Source organism: Pan troglodytes, chromosome 7 (assembly GCF_028858775.2).
Source record: "Pan troglodytes isolate AG18354 chromosome 7, NHGRI_mPanTro3-v2.0_pri, whole genome shotgun sequence".
NCBI classification, from domain to species: Eukaryota; Metazoa; Chordata; class Mammalia; order Primates; family Hominidae; genus Pan; species Pan troglodytes.
The window spans coordinates 152611980-152632475 of NC_072405.2; the positions used below are offsets into that span (position 1 = coordinate 152611980).

The 20496-nt window shown below is 58.8% G+C and overlaps 1 protein-coding gene across 45 annotated transcripts in view; it reads right to left on the minus strand.

Annotated features, from left to right (window-relative positions):
* Positions 1–20496, minus strand: part of TSNARE1 (t-SNARE domain containing 1) — a 140344-nt gene that overhangs the window by 21031 nt on the left and 98817 nt on the right. For 30 of the 45 annotated variants that reach the window (XR_010159694.1, XR_010159695.1, XR_010159693.1 and 27 more), the window contains one exon: positions 10280–10438. Coding sequence is in view for 40 of the 45 variants with exons in the window: in XM_063817417.1 (XP_063673487.1) it covers positions 10280–10438 (159 nt within the window). In the remaining 5 variants the exon portion in view is untranslated. The remainder of the gene's footprint in view (positions 1–10279; positions 10439–20496) is intronic. The other 15 variants (XR_001720472.3, XR_008536865.1, XM_063817416.1 and 12 more) reach the window with 1 other exon arrangement.

Consider the following 20496-nt stretch of genomic DNA (forward strand, 5'->3'; position numbering starts at 1 on the left):
AGTCCTGGTGCTGTTCTCGGGGGACACGCAGGCCATGCCCTGGCACGGCAGCCAGAGGGCGGGAGAGCGGGGGAGACCCAGAACTTAGTAGATGGTTAAATCATGCAATTATTTTTCAGACTGCTTCTAAAACTAGAACTCATTAAAAGCGCTCATGGAATTTTCTTTCTCTTCTTTCACTGGCACAGTGGAAAAAGCCCCTTGCACGAGACATAATAAAACCTTGGTGTGTGTGTGCCTGTGTGTTCCTTTCACTTTCCAGAACGAGAAGTCAAAACATCACTGCATTTTTCTCTATCACACCATCTCTTCTTATAATTAGGATCTTGGCAACCATCCACCTACAAAGACGACTATTCCAGTTAATGGAGCCACCAAACCGTATGCATTTATTTGTCCACTCGCCCATTTATAGCTAGAGATCAGCCAGGTCAGGCACCTTCAGGCTGTGCAATGCCAAACACAGGGCAGGTCAGCTGGGCTCTGCCTGGGGCCTTGGAGCCCCGCCTGGGCCATCTCCGCATCCCATCCTCCACCCTCCCAGGCCTGCCAGGTAGCCATGGCAACAGAGCAGATGGCGTATTCTGAGCTCTGTACCTGGGTCAGGTGATGCCCGCTCAGGAGCTCCAGCAGGTGAGATGGGCTTGGCGAGGGAAGCCCAGTGCAGACACAGAGGGGCAGGTAGGCAGAGCTGGCAGAAAGCAGACACCAGCTCTGGACCAGTGCCCCGGTGAGCCTGCTGCACGCTGGCAGTGGACTGAAGGGCACGCGCCTGTTCTCTCCAACCTCTCCTGCCCAGGGAGATGAATCGCTGCTCGCCGCCCGCTGCTCAGGACTGGTGTCCTCAGCTGGGGATTAAGTCACTGGCTCCTGGGGCGCTGGCTCTTTCCATGCCTGGCTCTGGACCTGCGGGTGGCCTTGGAGACAAATCCCACCACCCTCATCTCAGAAAGGCCAAGCAGAAGTCGGCTCTCCAGCATCGCGGTGAGGATGGCCTTGTGCTGGAGTAGGGCACCTGGGCTCGAATCCCAGCTCCATGGCGTGTGAGCTGTGTGACCCTGGGCAAGCGATGGGCCTGCTCCAAGCCACCGTCATCTCTGACAAAATCAGAACGTAGGAGTGTTCACTCTCACAGAGCTCTGGTGTGGGCTGAGACGCATATAAATAATGTCAGCAGAGCCCTGTCGTTAAACACAGAGCCTCCATGGAGTCCCAGGATAGAAACACACTCACCCAGCCCCCGACCCAGCCCTCCTCCACCCACCCCACCCAGCACTGCCACCCACCCATTTGTTCATTCAGCAGCCACTGGGTGCCAGGCAGCGTCAGGCCGGTGAGCTGCTGCGAACGCAGACGTGACGGGAACAGGCAACGCCACTGCCTCCGCGGGCTTACGCTCGAGTGGCGAGAGATGAATCCTAACGAGAACCCAACAGTGTGTGGGGGGCGAGCGTGGGAGCGGCAGGGGTTAGAGGGCACCCCTGGAGTCAGGGCCTGCCAGTGAAAGGGAGCCAGCGGCTCAGGCGTCAGGCATAGGGTGCTCTGGGCCTCGGGCAACAGGAACCAGGAGCAGGGGTGGCCGGGCCTGCCCAGGGAACTGTGAGGTGTGGGGTGAGGAATGAGGGAGAGGACAGTCCTTTGGGAGTACGGGGTCAGCTGCCTCTCCCATGGACGGTCACAGCAACGCACGCCCCCCACCCCGCCCCCCCACCTGTTTCAAGCAGAATGTGATAGAAGGGACACTGTAGGGTTTCTGAGGCTCGGCTTCCTTCTGGCTCTGCCAGGGTCCTGGCAGCATCCTCCAGGGCCCAGCCTCCATGCCAGGAGGAAACCAGGCCATGGGAGAGGCCAAGCGTGGAGCTCCGGCCCAGATCCCAGCCTACATCCCAGCCAGTAGCCAGAACACCAACACGAGACAGGGGCAGACAAGCCTTCCCGAGATTCTCCACCCTTGGCTCTCCGAGCTAGTGGACAGGGAAAGCAGTCTCAGCTTTGCCCCGTTGGAAGTTCTGACCCACAGAACCCACGAGCTTCCCCCGTGGAAGCGAGGCGAGGGCCGGAGAGGAATGGAGGAGTGCCGAGAACCAGTGGTGGGAAGGCAGGTGCGGCACCCTTTCTCATGGGAATTTTGAAGATGGGCATGACTGCAATGTGCTTGCTGATGGGCAGAATTGGACGAGGGAGACGTGAGGGTCCAAGATGGGCCTGTGGAGGCGGTGGGTGGCGGGCACAGACAGGGCGGGAGCCACAGGCTAGCTGTGGTGCAAGCAGCTCACCCACCGACCCTGGAGAGGAGGCCGGCCAGGCCCCAGGAGGCTGTCAATGAGCTCTTCTAAGGGCTTGTTTCCCCTTGGAATGAGAAGCAAGGTCAAGGTCACCAGTGGGGTGAGACAGGGAAGGAGAGCAGACATGAAACAAATCACAGGAAGACTGTCCCGAGCCCCCAGAACGCCACCTAAGCCCCAAAGCGCATTGAGCATGGAGCCCTACTCCAGGCTGCACCAGACCCACCAAGGGCCTTTCAGAGCCCCAAACAGTTCCCAGCCCTATCCCAGACCAACGCGGGCAGAACACATTTCACCAGGTGCCCCGCCAGTGTGGATCTACAGCCCCGCACCACCACAGAAGCACAACCCTGTCAGTCGGGCTCTTCACGGGGTGGCAAGCTCCACCTCCCCCACACTCAGCACACAGAAAGTGGGGGGGCCACGTGTCAGACCACGGCTCGCCTTTCCTGCCCCAGAAAGCTCCAGGACCCCACATGAAGAAATCCCAGGACTCCGGAACCTCCTAGGCTTGAGTGCTTTCCTTCCTCAGGAGTCCCCAAGAAAACGCAAACCCCTCCCTTGAGCAGCCGCACCGCAGGCCATCAGCAGCATCTGCTGCCGTTCTCAGTGGCACCGACACCCCAGCTGGCAGCAGTGCAAGGCTAACCCCTTAGCGTACAGTGAGCTGCTGAGCCAACAGCAAAGCCCAGGGTTCACCTGCTCACCCCAGAGCTTGGCCGCATTCCCAAGGCAGAGGGCCGGGACGCTTGAAGGAGGGAGGGGCAGGTGGAGATCCCAGCGCGGCAGGAGGGTGGCTGTGGGGCACGTGGACAGCCACGGCCACACCTCCTGGCGCGGGTTCTTCCCAGGCCTGAGTTCTCGCCAGGCAGTTACACTCCACCGCGGCACTTTCACCCTGAGGCCAGCAGAGGCTGGTGTCATTGTGCCCATTTTACAGATAAGTAAACCGAGGCTCCAGGAGAGACCTGCCCAGGGTCACATGGCCCAGTGGTATGGCTGTGCCTGAGCCTGGGATCCTGGACCAGCACCTACTTCTCCTTGTCTAGAAGACACCTGAGGCCTGCCGGCTTCCCTCCGCAGGGGACAAGGAAGCTTCCTGGAGACCTGGCTGTCATCCCTCCTACCAGCCTGGCAGCCAGACAGCTCTGGCCACCTCGGATCGAGGGTCATCTCCTGCTAACTGGGTGCTATTGGTGTTCAGACGCCACCTGTTGGCTCTGCCCTGGAGCATCTGCATCTGCCCACACACTGCAGGGATGCATTTCAGCCCCATGGGGCCCTCAGCAAGCAGGAAGTGGGGCTGCAGGGGGGGCGGGAGAGGAGGGGCCACACTGGCCCAGCCTTGGCACTAAGCTTCCCCTGGCCACCACAGCCACCCTATTCTTTATCTTGGTCAAATAAAAAAGGTTACCTAGGCCCCACCTGGAGGTGCAGGGACAGGGGCAGGGGCAGCCGGGACAGGGGCAGGGGCAGCCGGGACAGGGGCAGGGGCAGCCCACCCAGGGGCCAGGAGGAGAGGGAGTAAGGGAGCTCAGGGTGGGGAGGAAAGAGCGAACTGCTTCAGGGTCTGCAGAGGGCCGGGACCCCCTGCGGACCTCAGAGGATGCAGAGTGGCCAGAGGGAAGGTGGAGGGCGGTGTGAGGAAGGGCACCGGAGGTGAGAAGCAGCAAAGGCCAAGAGGGTGCCCAGGGCCCCTGGGAGAATCGAAGGGCATGAGTTTGCAGGGACGAGGCAGGGATCAATCACCTCGCTAACACCTGGGGCAACAGCAAGGGCCCAAACACCAGGCTGAGGGCTGTCCTTTGTCCTTCACGCCCTCACCCACAGCATCACTCGGACTGGTTTGCAAAGCACTTTGCAGTCACTATCTCAAGGGCCTTCTCATTCCCAACCATCTGGCAGGAGTCGGAGACCAGGGCTCAGAGAGTGACCTGGGAGGCACCGGGCATGGTTCTGGCCTGGGCTCCTGGCGGCAGCTGGTGGCCCTGCTGTGTGGCCGTGGGCACCCTGCCTCCTCTGGGAGTCCCGCAGCTCAGTGCAGAGGGTGGAGGCAGCTGTCCTGGAAGCCAGCTCTCTCCTGGCCAAGGCCAAGAGGAGATGGGGCCGGTCAGCAGGGTCCATACAGGGCCGGCACAGCTGCAGGAGCTCAGAGGGCCTGGCTGGACAGGCAGACAGCTGAGAGTCAGCAGACAGCCCTACAGAGGAGCTGCTGCTGCAGGGACGGGCAGTGGCTCCTGGACACGACCTAATTAGATGCTCAGACACCTCCTCGCCCACACCAGGGCTCGCACTGCTGCTCAGACACAATTGAAGCTCACACTCCCGGTGATGAGATGGGAATGGCCTCTCCATCTTCTCCCCCATCCAGACAGGGCCACTGGTCAGGAGGCTGCCAGCCGCCAGCACTCACCTCTGCGGCACCTGGATACCCAACACCCGGAGTCCTGGGAGGCTCGGGGCTCCAGCCCAGGACCAGCATCAGGGGCCACCCAAGGCTGGAAGGCCAGAGACAGGCTACTTCAGCTCAGGCAGGGAGGGGAGTGAGTACACAGTGGAGACAGGCAATGTTCCGGGATCCCTCGAGCCTTCTCCCACCCGAGCAACCCATAAGCAGACTCAGCTCCCACATGTGACTGGCACAACCCCTCCCGCTATGACCCTCCTCTGGGAGATGGTGGGCAGCCCCAGGTGAAAAGTTCAAATTCCAGGGCTGCCAGACCCTGCACCCTCCAGAGACAGATGGCACTTGGGTCGGAGTCAGACTGCCTGGGTTCCAGCCCTGTGGCCTCCCCCACTGGGAAGTGGGCATGATGTCCTCCCTGGAGGGAGCTTGTGCACTGAGCCGGCCCCAGGTCCTGCTCACTCTTGGGTGGCCGCTCTGCCCCTCTAACACCCCTGTGTATGCAGCTGGAGCGGGCCTGTCTGGCGGAGAGTCCCGGCACCATGGAGAGGGCCAGGGCCCCATGCAGGCCAAGGACAGCTGCCCTGCGGCCAGTGAACAGGCCACAGAACACATAGGGGGCAGGCCCCCGTCACTGGCAGCCCTCAGCCTCCACTGGACGCTGGGTGGCTCCACTTCTGCTCTCAGAGGAACTTTAGTGTATTTATCAACTCCATTCCTGCACAGCAGAGAAAAAGGAAGATGCCCAACATAAACCAGTAAAGAGAAACGTGGCCTGGTGTGCTTCCAGCTGGGCCGTCCATTGCCCAGACTCAGGCTGGGAATGCTCTGGGGCTGGCCTAGCCTCTGCCTGCACCTCCAACCCCCTGCACTCACCACACAGCCCTGCAGCATGGCTCTGCAGGACACCCTGTGCGCAGGGATGAGATGCTACCTGTGGGACCTGCGTCCATCCTGGATGCCAGCAGTGAGGGCTCAGGACAGGCCTAGCACTGGGGGCTGGCTATCATCAGGGATGGGCCGGCCACTGTCATGGGAGGGGGGAGGTCACTCATGGGAGAGAGGCAGTCACTGTCACGGGGGAGGGGGTGGTGACTGTCATGGGGGAAGGGTGGTCATTGTGGGGGAGGGGGTGGTCACTCATAGGGGAGGGGGTGGTCACTGTGGAAGAGGAAGGTGGTCACTGTCATGGGGGGGTGGTCACTACCATGGGAGAGAGGGTGGTGATGGTCATGGGGGAAGGGGGTGGTCATTGTGGGGGAGGGGTTGGTGATGGTCACGGGGGAGGGAGTGGTCACTGTCATGGGGGAGGGGGCAGTGATGGTCATGGGGGAGGGGGTGGTCACTGTCATGGGGGAGGGGTGGTGACTGTCATGGGGGAGGGGGTGGTGACTGTCATGGGGGAGGGGGTGGTGACTGTCATGCGGGAGGGGGTAGTGATGGTCATGGGGGAGGGGGTGGTCATTGTGGGGGAGGGGGTGGTGACTGTCATACGGGGGGGTGGTGACTGTCATGGGGGAGGGGGTGGTGACTGTCATGGGGGAGGCAGTGGTCACTCATGGGGGAAGGGTGGTCACTGTCATGGGGGAGGGGTGGTCACTGTCATGGAGGAGAGGTGGTCACTGTCATGGGGGAGGGGCGGTCACTGTCATGGGGGAGAGGTGGTCACTGTGGGGGAAGGGCAGTCACTGTCTTTGGGGGCACTGGCCAGTTTGACACGTCGGTTCCACAAGTACTGGCAAGTCGCTGTGGAGCCCACTACTCCAGGCTCTGGGGATGGGGCTGACCCCAGGCAAGCAAGGGCCGCTCACCTTCTGTCAGGGCAGGGACCAACCAGAGACTCCCCGTGGGAGGCGGACAGGGGTCTAGGGCAGTCGAGGGCAGTGGGGAGGGCCTCCCTGAGGAGGGCACGCCGTGGAAGCAGCAATGCTCAGATCAGGGCAGGGTGCTCAGGGGCACATGGAAGCCAGCAGGGGTCCTCAGGGTGGGTCTCGGCAGTCCCCACAGGCTCCCCAGGACGGGGCAGGACACCCTCCCTCAGAATCCGACTGCACCAGGCCTGGGCGGGGGCAAGGTCACTGCCCAGAACGGAGGCTGGCCTGCTCTCCACTGTCTCCCGTGGGTGGCCTCTCTCAAGCCAGCCTCATGGCACCCCCTGGGTCCTCTGACAGGTTGTCACTTCCACAGGGCCTGCTACACTCTGCCTACGGCCACACGGGCTGTCCCAGCTGGCAAGTCCCTGAGGACAGAGAGCGACCTTCCACCTGCCCACTTCACAGATGAAATGAATGAGGCAAATCGGGGTTCAAGGTCACCCAACCAGTGAGTGGACACGGGCCTAAAGCCAGGACAGCATGTCCCCAGCCTGGCCCTTTGTTTTGTCGCAAGGACGATGCTGGGAAGGAGGACAAAGGAAAGGGATGCTGGGCGTGGCCATCTGTCCCAGTGGACAGGAGCCCCCAACACAACCCCGATCTGCACCCTGCCTGACAGCAGCCACGGACACTCGAGGAGACCAAGAGCAAGGCGGAAAGTGGGCACCAGGAATCGCGCAACACTGGCCCACTACTGTGATACTGCTTCCCCTCCCTGGGCCTCAGCTGGCCCTTGTGTTCACACCCCCACTAGCCACCTAGTAAGTCACTGAAGGCTGGCCACAAAGGGGGCTCTCTCTCAGACCCCAAGTCTGCCCTAGGGGACTTCTGAACCTATAAAATCTTGCAAATCCCAAAGCCCCCAGTGAATGTGGGAGGAGAGATGAGGGGATGAGGGTGCCGGCTCCACAGGAAAGGGCTACAGCCAGCCGAGGTGTGTAACACAGCTCCACAAAACCCTGCCGCCCACCCTCTGAGCCCTGCGCAGGCTGCAAAGATGGCTGCAGAGCAATCGGGCCAGCAGGGCCTGGCACGTGCGACCTCCGCTGCGTCACAGCCTCTCAGGCGTCACGCTGGAGTTACTGTCACCGGGACCTGCTGCAGACCGTGGGGAGGGCTTCCTAAAGGCTAATGACAATTTGCGTTTTGTTTTTCCCGTTTTCAGAGACCAAAGGGAGGGAGTGATGCAGTGAGGTGTACAGACGCCTTCCAAGAACGACTCCCACCCCGCCGCCCTCCGTCCCGCGCCTGCTGTTGTTGGCATGAGGATCCACATCCTCTGCGTCACCCCCATGCTGCAGACAAAGAAAGTGAGGCTGGAAGGGCCAGGCTGGCCATGGGGCCTGCCCACTCTGCACCACTCCCAGCCCCCCTGCTACCCCCCGTCCGCACAGTGCTGAGCTGTGAGGGTCCCCGAGGGCCACAGGCAGAGCCCAGGCCCGAGTGAGTTCAGTTCAGCCCAGAGCCCCAGCTTTCCTCCCGCCCTGGCCCAGGCCTCTCCATCTCTGAGCTGGACGACTGCAGTGGCCTCCACGTGGGGCGCCCTTGCCCTGGGAAAGGCCGCCGCTCAGCCCACACTCACCACACAGAGTGCCAGAGGGAACCCGGGGCCAGGACTGCCGGTTGGAGAGGCCCTCACACAGAGGATCGCGGACGGGGCAGCCAGCCCCAGCCTCCACTCCTCTGAACCCCATCCTGGGGTGGCTGCACCGGGCACGAGCCCTCACCAGGCCCTAGGAGCAGGACTCCCAGGCCAGGACAGTGAGAAGCCAGCCCCTCAGGTGAAGGTGCCACGCCGGAACCCCGAGACCCGTGCCACAGATGCTGCTGAGTGAGCGCCAGGAGGCTGGAGGTGGGCCAGGAGCCACGCCTCTCCCTGGACGCTGCCCTCTAACGGCCTCCTCATGCCCGCAGCCCTCTGTGGGGGTTTGGGCTTTTTGGCAGAATGAGCTTCTGTGAGCGACCTCCACTCCTTGGACTTAATCAATAAGCAGCGTCTCCTCTCTCCTCACGCCACTCTATGCCCCACAGGGAGGGCTGAGCCTGAGCCGCCCGAGGGGCTGTGACTGGACCTTCCCAGGAGGATCTCAATTCCAGCACAAAGGGGAAGCGGTCCGTCTGCCTCTCTAGCTGTGAAGCCTTCAAGGCAGTGCTCCTGGAGGAGCTCACGAGCACCCGTTTCTCCACTCCTCTGGGAACAGTGGGCCTCGTGCACCAGCAGGGAGGGATGGAAACCATCTCTGTGCTTCGGGTGGTTCTCTGGAGCATCTCAGCAGCAGCAAAGGGCTCGTTCAGCCCCAGAGAGAAGCCCCCGAAGCAGCCTCCAGCCAGGGCCACAGGCCCAGAGCTGGTGCCTTCCTCTCCAGGGAGCCCGAGGACAGGAAAGGGTGAAGGGAAGGACACCTCACAGAGGAGGCGGGGGCCCCAAACACAGGTCTTGAGAAATGGGCGCTCCTCCACCAGGTCAAAGTAGGGGGTTGCCACAGCAGAGGCAGGGAGGTGGGGGCCACAGAAGTAAGGGGCAAGGGAGAAGGGGCTGAGCCCCAGCACTGTGGGGTATTCCCTTCCTTCGAGAGTGGAAGACCTGCTCCCTGGGAGAGCAGAACCAGCCACAGGTCCTAACCCAGTGACTTAGCTGAATTACTGCCAGGCCTCTTTTCTAGAAGAGTCAGCTCTTAGCAGACATTTGCTCTGGAAACCCAGCCTCTGGGAGCTTCAGAGTGGGCAGGCCCTAGCGCCTTCTGCAGATGAGGTGGCCAGAGGAAGGGAAGGACGTTCAAGGTCACACGCAGAGGCTCGGATCCCACCGCCAACAGAGCGTGTCCCCCCCACGCTGCCTGATTGATGTGTTCTATGTACACTCAGGCATCAAGAGAGAAGAGGCTCACTCACACATGCATGCACTTATACATGCATGCACACACACGCACTCACGCACGCATGCATACTTGCATGTACACACGCACTCACATGCATCACACGCATGCACACACACACGCACTCACGCACGCACTCACATGCACGCACACACGTGCACACACACATGCATACGTGCATGCACTCACACACACATACATACACACATGCTCAGACTCAGGTGCCTCTTGGGAAACTCTGTTTCAGCAACTGTCTTAAGAGATTAACCATGGGCTAGAGACACATTTGGCAGCACGTATTATACATGTGTAAACTTTAAAGAAACGAAAAATAAGCAGCATCCAATGCCCACACTCTACAGTTGTACCCCGACAGCTCACCCCACCACCTGCTGGTAGCACCACCAAATTGCAGGTTCAGTTCTGAGCAATTTATTCAACCTTTCAAAAAAAAGTTACTGGGAACTGCATTAAGCACCAAATCATCTTCATTAGAGCTAAACAGCCTCCTGGAAGTCTAACCACACAGCAAATGAAATGGCCATGGTGACTGAGAGGCTACCCCAGCATAGACCCCAGCTCCTGGCCAGAGGGCTGTGCCCTATTAGGGAAACCCAGGAAGGAGGGGATGGGGATGGGGCTCCCAGACTCCTGTCTCTCCCTTATTGGACCAGATGGCCAGAGAGAGGTGGTTAGAATGGGCAAGGCCATGGAGGCCTAGTTCCAGCCCCTCCAGGTCAAGGGCAAGCAATGGTGCAGCAGGCTGGCACCTGGGCTCCTCTGGTTCCCAGCCTCATGTGGAACGTGGAGAGTGAGCACGCTTGCCCACGCCAGCCTCACCTCCATCTGCAGGATGGCCTCCTCCCGCAGCCGGATGGCCTCCAGGTCCTCTTCAGTGATGTCCGGGAGCAGCGCCTGCTCCTGGCCCTGCCACATGTTGTCACTCCCGTTAAAGACCTTCTCATCAGCCAGCTCGGCAAACGGGGCCTGGGGACTCTGCTGATGACAGACAGATCTTGTTAGCACTGACCCCTCCCATTACCACCACACTCCAGGCCCAGATCTTATCAGCACCGGACCCCCACGGCCACCCATTACCACCACGCCCCAGGGCCAAGTCTTCCCATGGCTCCCAGCAGGCCACCCAGCTCCATCTCAAGATGAGATGAGGCCACAGATGCTAGGCCTTGGCCTCCCACGCCTCTGGAAGTTGGGACCCCCCCAGAGCTCTGGGCAACGTCATGCACACTGTGAGGGCAGGAGAGGAGCTGGGGCTACCATGAGCAGTGGGCCAGGGTCACAGGAGAGTGGACCCTGGTCCCTGCCTTTTGGCACATGTCCCCCTCTCTGGCCATCCCAGGCCTGTGCAAGAACTTGTGAGCCCCATGGCCCCCACGCCAAGCCAGGGATACCCTGTCCTTGGCCAGATGGAGGACACGAGAGCAAAACGTGGCCCCGACCCCAGAGAGCACACAGTCTACCTCGTGTTCCCAGCTTTTGGGGGACACAGGCCCTTTGTGAACCGCCAGAAAAATGCCCCTATGCACATAAACACAAATTCTACCTCTTCATTTTGGGGGCTGTGAGCCCAACGAAGGCCCCTCAAGGAGCCAGTTACAGAGCCAGGGGCAGGCTACAGCACAGGGCTCAGAGATGAGATGGGACTGCAGGCAGGGCACAGGTGCACCCGCAGGAACCCAGAGGAACCCGCCCTCCCGTGACAGCCTCAGGAAGCAAGCCCAAGAGGTTTTTGGAATTTGTTTTCACTCCTTGTTAATTTATTGGCCACATTTTGAAATTCAACAAAATGGTGCTTTTCCCTTCACTATCCCCATCTGCTCTCTGAGGGGACGATCTGGGTCTGAGGTGGGGGCCTTCTGCGGCCATGAGCCTGTCACTGGGCATCAATCTGGGCCTCCCAGGCGCCAGTCACCTGGGAAAGACCACAGACGTCAGTCCCCGGTGTCATCAGCCCCCCCGCATCAGGTCCCAAGTGGGGGTGTAGGGGCCCGGGAGCACCCAGCAGAGGGGAGGGTGGGCAGGAGGCAGGAAGGGTCCATGCTGCAGCCGCCCCCTGCAGGTGCACACGTTCATACGGAACTGAAAACGCGACAACAGTGGTGATTCCACCCCACAGCCCTTCCTCCCCTCCCGTCAGGAGCCTGGCCACAGTGCCCCCCACCTTCCCTGCCCATGCCAGCAGGCCTTCCTTCACCTCCCGCCAGGAGCCTGGCCACAGTGCCCCCCACCTGCCCTGCCCATGCCAGCCGGCCTTCCTTCCCCTCCCGTCAGGAGCCTGGCCACAGCGCCCCCCACCTGCCCTGCCCATGCCAGCAGACCTTCCTTCCCCTCCCGTCAGGAGCCCACAGTGCCCCCACCTGCCCTGCCCATGCCAGCGGGCCTTCCTTCCCCTCCCATCAGGAGCCCGGCCACAGTGCCCCCCACCTGCCCTGCCCATGCCAGCAGGCCTTCCTTCCCCTCCCGTCAGGAGCCCGCAGTGCCCCCACCTGCCCTGCCCATGCCAGCGGGCCTTCCTTCACCTTAGGAAGGTGTGTGTGGTTATGCATGTGTGACTGTGAGTGCCTGTGTGGTTGTGGGATGTGTGACCATGTGACATTGTGTGTGTGTGAGGGAAAAAGGGAGACAGGAAAAGGCACCGAGAATGGGCAGAGCAGAAAACTGAGGTGGCGGCCTGGCCAGGACCGGCCTCACCACGAGCACCTGCTCCACTCAGCCGTGCCCCCTGATCTTCCTGAAAACCCTGCAGGGAGGAGCCAGGGCCTCCACAACAGCCGAGGACACTGAGGCAGAGCGAGGTGGGGCTGGCGCCGTGCTAAACCAGGGCGAGCCCATGGGGCTCTGCAGCAGCGCCTGCCCTCAGACACACATCAAGGTTCGGTGAGCGCAAGGACAAGGCGACAGCGGTGGGGATGGCTGACAACGAACAGTGCCATGTGTGCCAGGCCCACTGATGCCACGCTGGCCACTGCTACCTTTACTTGCTCCTCATGCTCCTGGGGCACCGTAATGACCCCCCACCCACCATATGGGAGACTCAGGGAGTTCACAGCCACCCAAGCCACTCTGCAGTGAACGTGCAATTCAGCAAACCTGGCCAGGCTGCTGCTCCTGCAGCCCTCAGGAGCAGACCCATGGTGCCCTCAGCCCTGCCCCCAGATCCAGCTTCCCCTCAGCTTCACTCATGCTGTGCCCACACACACCCCCTGACACAAATCCTCGGACCACCCTGCCTGCCCAGGCAGGTGCTCTCCCAGCTGACTCGTCCAGCCGCTGGTCTTGGCCCAGTAGGTGTCACCACATGTCTGGAGAGGAGGATCTGACAGAGGTGGGGGCTGTGCCGGTCCCGATGCCTCGGGGCCTTCTGTGGCAGCGGGGCAGGAGGCACAGTTGCTGGGCCTGGATCAGAGCCCCTGCTGGGACAGGACTCTCAGGATGGGGGCTGCCCAGCTCACACCAGAGCCAGGGACTCAGCCACAGGCCCCCTCCCTTGCTGTCCCCACCCCCGTCTCCCCAGCCCTCTGCGGGGAACATAATCAACGTCCTCTCCCAGGTCTGGGAAAGGCCCCGCAAAGCACGGGGTCCCAGCCAGCTTTGCGCCTCTGCTCATCAGGGCCCTCAGGCAGTGTGGACAGCTTTGCCAGGTCCTAGCCTCTGAGGGCACAGGGCCCTGCCTAGGTGTCGCCCTAGGCATGAGATCTGGGTGCAATGTGTGGAACTGACTGGGAATGAATCCAGGCTAGACCTGGGGTGCAGGCAACCTCTCTGCCTCATCTCTCCCCACTGGACCCTGCTGGCCTCCGCTGTGCCTAGGGACAGCACTGTCCACCAAGAGCAGCTGGCCATGCAGGCCAGGAGGCAAGGCACGGTGAAGGATCCTCCGTCAGCGCTAGGCATGGAGGCACTAGGGGTACAGCTGCCACCCCAACCCATCCCACTCACGTCCAGAGCTCTTGCCATGCCCCTCCCATGTGTGTGGGCATCTGGGGACATGGGCTGCAGGGCAGCCTGGCTCACAGGACCTGCTCTGCCGGCTCCCCCAGTGCTCGGGGACTATAACCTCAGTCGCCCTGCAAGGAAGCTGTAGAGGCTGCAACTTGCTCATCTTCTGCCCTTTCCCAAACTGAAAGCTGCCTCACCATGCCGTGTAGCTCAGGGTGGGCACGTGAAGAGACCCCAGGCCAGAGGAAGCTCTGTGAGCGCTCCTGGGGAGGCCTCCCGGGATGGGGGGGGGATCACCTCCCCTGGAGCAGTCACTGGCCCCGCCTGGCTTCCCAGCAGGTGCTGCTCCCAAAAACCGCCCAGGCTGGGTCCCGTTTATGCCCAGGGCCCAGCGAGGTGCCCCGCCTCCTGAGGCCCAAGAACCCTCTCTTGGCCAAGGTGGGGAGAGGACTGCGCCTTGGCCGCTGGAAGGAAGACCCCAGACACCACACAGGAGACGGAGGGCTCCGCCCCGTCTCACATGCTTTTCTTTCCAGGAACACCCATGGGGGGCCCATGGTACCCACCCTATGCCAGGCACTGGGACTGGAGCAGATGGACAGGTGACAACCAAATACAGACAGATGAACCCCGGCTGGGCACCGAACCAGTGGATCTACAAACAAGCACTTCATTGCGTTTCTGGCAGAAGCCACCCCAGGCAGGTGCGAGGCTAGGAGGGCTGTATGCTGGTATGACTGCATCCAGGACGGGGCGACCTCACTAGTCCCCACAGTCTGCCGAGACGGCTGGTGACAACAGGACCAACAGCCACAGCAACCTTGGAGGGACGTGGCATGAGGCTGGAGACAACAGGACCAACAGCCACAGCACCGGCCACCCCAGGAGGGACGCGGCATGAGGCTAGGTGCTACTTCCTTTCTCCCATTTCCTCAGGCCCCTCGGCAGGGGCACGGCCACCCTCGTCTAAAGGGCACCTTGCCCAGGTCCTGCAGGTGGGATGGTGAGGCTGCCCTAGCCAGGTTCTCCTTCCCAAGCCAGCTTCTTCCTACACACCACCCTGACACGGGTAGAAGCTAGCAGAGGCCTTTAAATAAATAAATATGTGGATAGATGAATATAAAATAAAAGATCTAAAAAATCTGTTGACAAGCACAACTCGTCCAAGGTGGTAATTATCACCTCCCCTTCCTGGAGTGGGCGGGAGGAAGTGAGCAGTGCCTGGCGGTGGGAGCCCAGGGAGGCGCTGGCCTCGCGCCAAGCCCAGCAACCCCAACGCCTCCTTCCTACGGCTCCAGCCCCTAGGCTTCCGGGGCTCTTGCAGAAAGAGCCTGGGCTCAGGTTCCGGCCCAGCACTGGTGCCGGCTGTGAGGCCCCAGGCATGCCACGCCCTTCTCTGGGCCTCACTGTCCTCATCTGTAGAATGGGAGCAGTGGCACTCACAGCCCCGTGGTCTATGCCCCTCAAGCTCCACCCACACGGTCTGACCCCTCATGTCTGCAGAGCACAGCAGCTGTGCACCTCACTCCACCAGGAGCCCGAGCACAAGGCTCTCCTAAGGTGTGAGGGCTCAGGAACACTGCCCTTCACTTCCTGTGTGGGCCTGGGGAGGGTCCTCAGCTTCCCTGAGCCTCCAGCTTCACTTCCAGGGGATGGAGCTGACCTCACCACGTCCTAGCATCGCCTGGAGAGCTCGAGGTGAGGCATGCGAGGCTGCAGCATACAGCAGAGATGCCATGAGATGCCACCTTCCGGACTCAGGTGGGAAACCAGGTTGAGCTGTGCTTTTCCCAACGCTGTGAGCTACGGGGCAGAGACGTTCCTCCCAGGGGGGACATGGCCATACACGCCCCTGGAGAGCAGCATGACGGTTGAGCACAGCCTCCTCCTGCCAGCGGTGACAGGCCCTATAACAGCCCCACTGACTGGGGTCCCGTGGCCTGGGTAAAGTCAAAGCCCCCAGGTAAACATAACAAACTCTTGAGGTAAGAGGTCCCCGGGGCAGCCCGGCTGGTGTGCCCGAGGACGGAGATGTAGGAGCCTGCCCTCGGCCCTGACAGCAAACAGCCACAGGCGAGGGGGCTGGAGGAAATGTGCTCCCTCCCACGATGAAACCCTCCAGGGCAGCTAATGCAGGCGAGTGAGATGGCCAGGTGGAGAAGGCACCACAGGACGTTCTGTGCAATGTTCCCTGGACTTGGGGGTTTCAGTGACAGCTCCCCAGGAGCTGTGGGCAGAGGGTGCCAGGCACCCATGGAGACCTGCCTCGGATCTGTGCCTTGGGATTGATGCCACCGCCTGCATGTGGAGAAGGGGGAAGCTCAGGAGGATAGGGGAGGGCGCAGGGGTGGGAGGGGGGTGCAAACGGGGTTCCGTGTGGACGCCCAGGAAAGCGGCCAGGCTGGGGTACGGGCTGTGTGGACACCCAGGAAGGCAGTCGCGCTGGGGTGCGAGCCGTGTGGATGCCCAGGAAGGCGGCAGGGCTGGGGTGCGAGCCGTGTGGATGCCCAGGAAGGCAGTCGCGCTGGGGTGCGAGCCGTGTGGATGCCCAGGAAGGCGGCAGGGCTGGGGTGCGGGCCAGAGGAGACCCCGCAGGTGCTCGGTCTCCCTCACCTCCACAGCGGGAGGATCGGGGGCCTGGTGCCGCTCTCCCCAGCAGTGCAGGACAAAAGCCAGGGGAGGAAGAGATGGCTTAGACGCCCGGGTCCCTCCGCGGCCTCCTCCTGAAAGGCTCACAAAGCGCTCCTTTATTCTCCCCACAAAGGCCTAATTTGGGTCTTGAGCTCCGAGGCTGGGATTAGGGATTTGCTGGCAAGGTGCTGGGGCAAGCGCAGAGGGGACGGCCCTGTGATAGTTTTCCAGCTCAAGAGGCAGATAGACAAAGGCGGCTTTCTCCTCCCCACAGGGCTCAGGGCCTGGGTCCCTGTTCCGACACGTAGGGAAGAGACATGCTCTAACGTGAGTGCTGGAGACAGGGCACACATGGTTTCCCGTGGGAAGAGACTCCGCTCTGCCAGGCATTCAGAAAGCAGGGACCCGAGGCCGGCGCTCCGGGCTCTCCAAGGCTCTGGGAAGGAGACCACTTTCTCATGCACTCCGACCCGAGGGAGGGCAGGGGCCAGAGCAAGAGGCGCTCACACAGGGAGTGGTGGTGTCTTTTCAGGAGCCCCAGATAGCTCACTGTTTCCTCCAAGCAGCAACAGACTGTATTTATTCACTGGTGGAGTCTCTGGAGGCAAAGCCCAGAACATCAGGACGGACACGGCTGTGGCAATGCTTCCCCCAGCCCCACGTTAAATCAAAGGGAAATGGACCCAGAGACAAGGGGCGACCTCCAGCCCTGTGCCTCAGACATGGAGGCGTGTCTAGGCAATTTCCAGCCAGCCCGTGAGAGTGAAGCAGGTCTTCACTTCTGCAGCCCGGCTGGGGACACACAAAGTCGTGGTGGAAATGTAGGCTGAGGTGGCCAGTGACGGCAGAGACAGAGTATGACCTGCCACTGGGGCCATTGCCCTGATGCTGCCCCAGGGACTGGGATGCTGCTCACTGGCTGAGCCCAAGCTGGGTCTGAGACTGACCCTCGACCCAGCTGAAAACTACGGACCACAGCCAGGATCGCCAACTCCACACAGGCTGAGCTGCTCACCCCACACCCAGGGGAGACAGGCGAGAGACAGGGAAGGCAGCAAGTGCCCCCTCGCCCCTGCCAGGGCTGCCCGGCCTGTGAGCAGCAGCCCCCAAGTCCCCCCACATCAGCCTAGCATCAACTTGGCAACAGTCCTTTTGTTGAACAGGGTTGCATATCATCTCATCATTTATAGTTTACAAATTCCTAGAAATAATCTAACCTTCCATGATTTCTCAGAAGCACTACTGGCCACTCCCCACCTTTTTAAAAGAAAATTCTACCGAAAGGCAATACATCTGTGTTTCAATGCCAGGTGCAAAGAATATAGCTCTATGACTGCTTACAAAGGAAACACGTCCCAGCCAAGACACAGGACACTGGCCAGGACCCCCGGGGCCTCCCTCCAGCACCTGTCATCCCAGGTCCCCAACAGAGGAGAACCCAGTTCCAACTTCTAACACTGTCCACCGGTGGGGCCTGGTTCTGAATACTACAGAAATGGAATCCCACAGTCTATCCCCTTGGGTCTCAGGCTTCTTGGACTCAGCGTTATGTCCAAGACATCACCAGTGGGCGTGGTGGCCACAGCTCACTCTTTTGGCTGCTGTGGAGTCCCCCGTGGCATGAATTCAGCAGGTGCTGCTTTTCCGTGCTGGTCAGACTGGGCGGTGTTCCAGGTTGTGCCACTGCGTGGGGGCTGCTATGAGCATTCTCCCATGTGACTTCTGTCAACACACAGTTGTCCTGTCTCCACGGGGGAGTGGCCGAGGACTTCCACAGATACCAGAATCTGTGGGTGCGCAAGTCCCTGATATAAAATGACTTGGTATTTTCATACAACCTACGCATATCCTCCCATATATTTAAATCACCTCTAGGTTGCCTATAATATTTAATATGATGTAAATGCTATGTAGTAAATAGCATAGTTGTTCTACCGTATTGTTTTGGAAACGATGACAAGAAAAGAAGAGGCTGTCCATGTTCAGAACAGCTGCCATCTTTTAAAAATATTTTCAGTCTGTGAGTGGTGGAATCCATGGATGTGAAACTCATGGATACGAAGGGCCAACTGAATATGCATGTCTGTTGGGCAGAACTGCAAGATCCTAGGTCAGAAAATGCTGGACTTGATATTCTCGAACAGTGTTCCAAAGTGGTGATGCAGAGGCACACCCCACCAGTAAAGGCATGAGTGTAACCGCCTGCACGCGGCCCACGCCCGGCTTTTGCAGAGGTTCTCACTCATGTTTGCTCTAGTTATTTGTGTGGGTGTGGTGTGTGGTGATTTACCATCATGGGTTTCTTTGCCATTTTTCTGATGACTCGTGTTGCCAAGTACACAATCACAGGCTTATGAGCCAACCGGAATCCTCTTGTGAGGTGCCTGTGGAAAGCTGCTGTCCTTTCATTGTTTTTCAATAGAGTTGTCTGCCCTTTCCTTGTTGATTTGTAAGATATCTTTATATATTAAGGATGTAAGTCCTTTTCACACGTGTTGTGCAAACGCCCTGTCTTGTGCTGTGAGCTGCACTCTCTTCCTGGGGTATAATTTTAACAAAATGTGTCGACCTTCTCCTTTGCGGTTGGCACTTGTGCGTCTGTGTAAGAAATACTTGTCCACCGTGAAGGCGTCAGGGGAGCCTCCCATGGTGCCTTCTGGATGTGCTACTGCCTTATCTTTCACACGTGGGTCTGTAGTCCAGCTGGAAGTGCTTTCTGCACAGGGTGAGCTGACGTTTGCAAAGGGTCCTTTTTTTCCAGTTCAAACATCTGAGTGATCCGTATCAAGCTCTGAATGACTCACCCACCTCCCGTGGCAGGGCAGTCCACCTCGGCCACAAACCCAGCCGCCACATACGTGTGGTCTGTGTCCAGTCTCCACCCTGTCCCATGGGTTGGTGTGTCCGTGGGCTGGTGTGTCCACGGGCTGGTGTGTCCACAGGCTGGTGTGTCCACGGGCTGGTGTGTCTAGCCTCACACAAACACCACACTGTTTTCATTTCTGTGCTTTATAGTGTGTTCCAATACCTGATAGTATAAATCCCTTTCGTTCTTCTTCAAAATTGCCTTTGCTATCTTGGGTCTTTCATATTTCCATATACATTTTGGAATCAGCTTGACAGTTCACACACACACACACACTGAAAACCTGCTGGAACCTTACTGGGATTGTATTGAGCCTACAGATTCACTGGGTGAGAGCTGACATCTCCACACACATGGTATCCCCTCCATGGTTTAGATCATCCACTGGGTGAGAGCTGACATCTCCGTAAGCACAGCAACCCCTCCGTGGTTTAGGTCATCTGTCATTTCTCTCAGTAATGTGGCATGTTTTTTAATGTAGAGGCCTTAAACCGCTCTTCATAGAATTTTTTGAAGAAATTTATCTATTGTAATAAATTTATTATATCAGTCTTTAAATTTCCTCTCCAAACTGTCTTTTGTCAGCATACACAACGTCTTCTTGTCTAGTGACCTGTCCTGCCGCATTCACTGATGAATTCTGACAGCACGCTACAGGTGCGTTCGGATTTTCCATGGACATAATCACACTGTCTATGAAACACAGTTTCTTCTCAATCCTACTCTTTTTTTTCATGCCATACTGCGCTGGATACAACTTCTGGCACAATGGGGAACAGAAACCACAGTACTAGATGCCCTAGTTTTATCTTCTATCTTAGGAGAAAAGATGTTAACATCCCTCAGTAAGTCTAACGTTAACTGTAGGGTTTTTGAAGATACCTTCTGGCAGATTAAAGGCATTCCTATCTATTCCTAGTTTGCCAAGAGTTTTTTAGCCTCCTTGAGTGCTGAATTTTATCGAGTGCTTTTTTCTGTCTGTTGAAATGACCTGTACAGATTTCCTCACTTATTCTGTATTACGTGGTGAATCACACCCAGACTCTGAATGCAAATCAATCCTGCATCCCTACAATAAAGCCCACTTTATAATGATGGATCATCCTTTCACAGATTGCTAGATTGAAGTTACTAATATTTAGGACTTTTGTGTCCATGTTCATAAGAGAGACGGGCATGTTATTTTCCTTCCTGGGAACCTCATAAGAATCTGGAAATCAAGGTACTGGGGCCTCATGAGGCAGGCAAGGTGTGCTTCCTCCTGCCGTATTCTCTGTAACAGCGTGTGTAAACTGCTGCTAGCTACTGCTCAAATATGGGACTGAATTCACCCATACAGCTATTGAGGTCTAGAGTTTTCTTTGTGGGATATTTTTAAATTATGGATTTAATTTTTTAATAAATATTAAACATCCCAGATTTTCTGTACCTCTTGGTAAATTGTTTTCTAAAAAAAAAAGTCTCCTCTAAGTTGTCAAATTTATTGATGTTTATAACACCCCTGCGTTTTTCTTTTTTTAATGTGTAAGGACTGGTAATGATCTATCCATTTTCATTCTGACAACTGGTAATCTGTATTTTCTTTTTCTATCTTGATTAA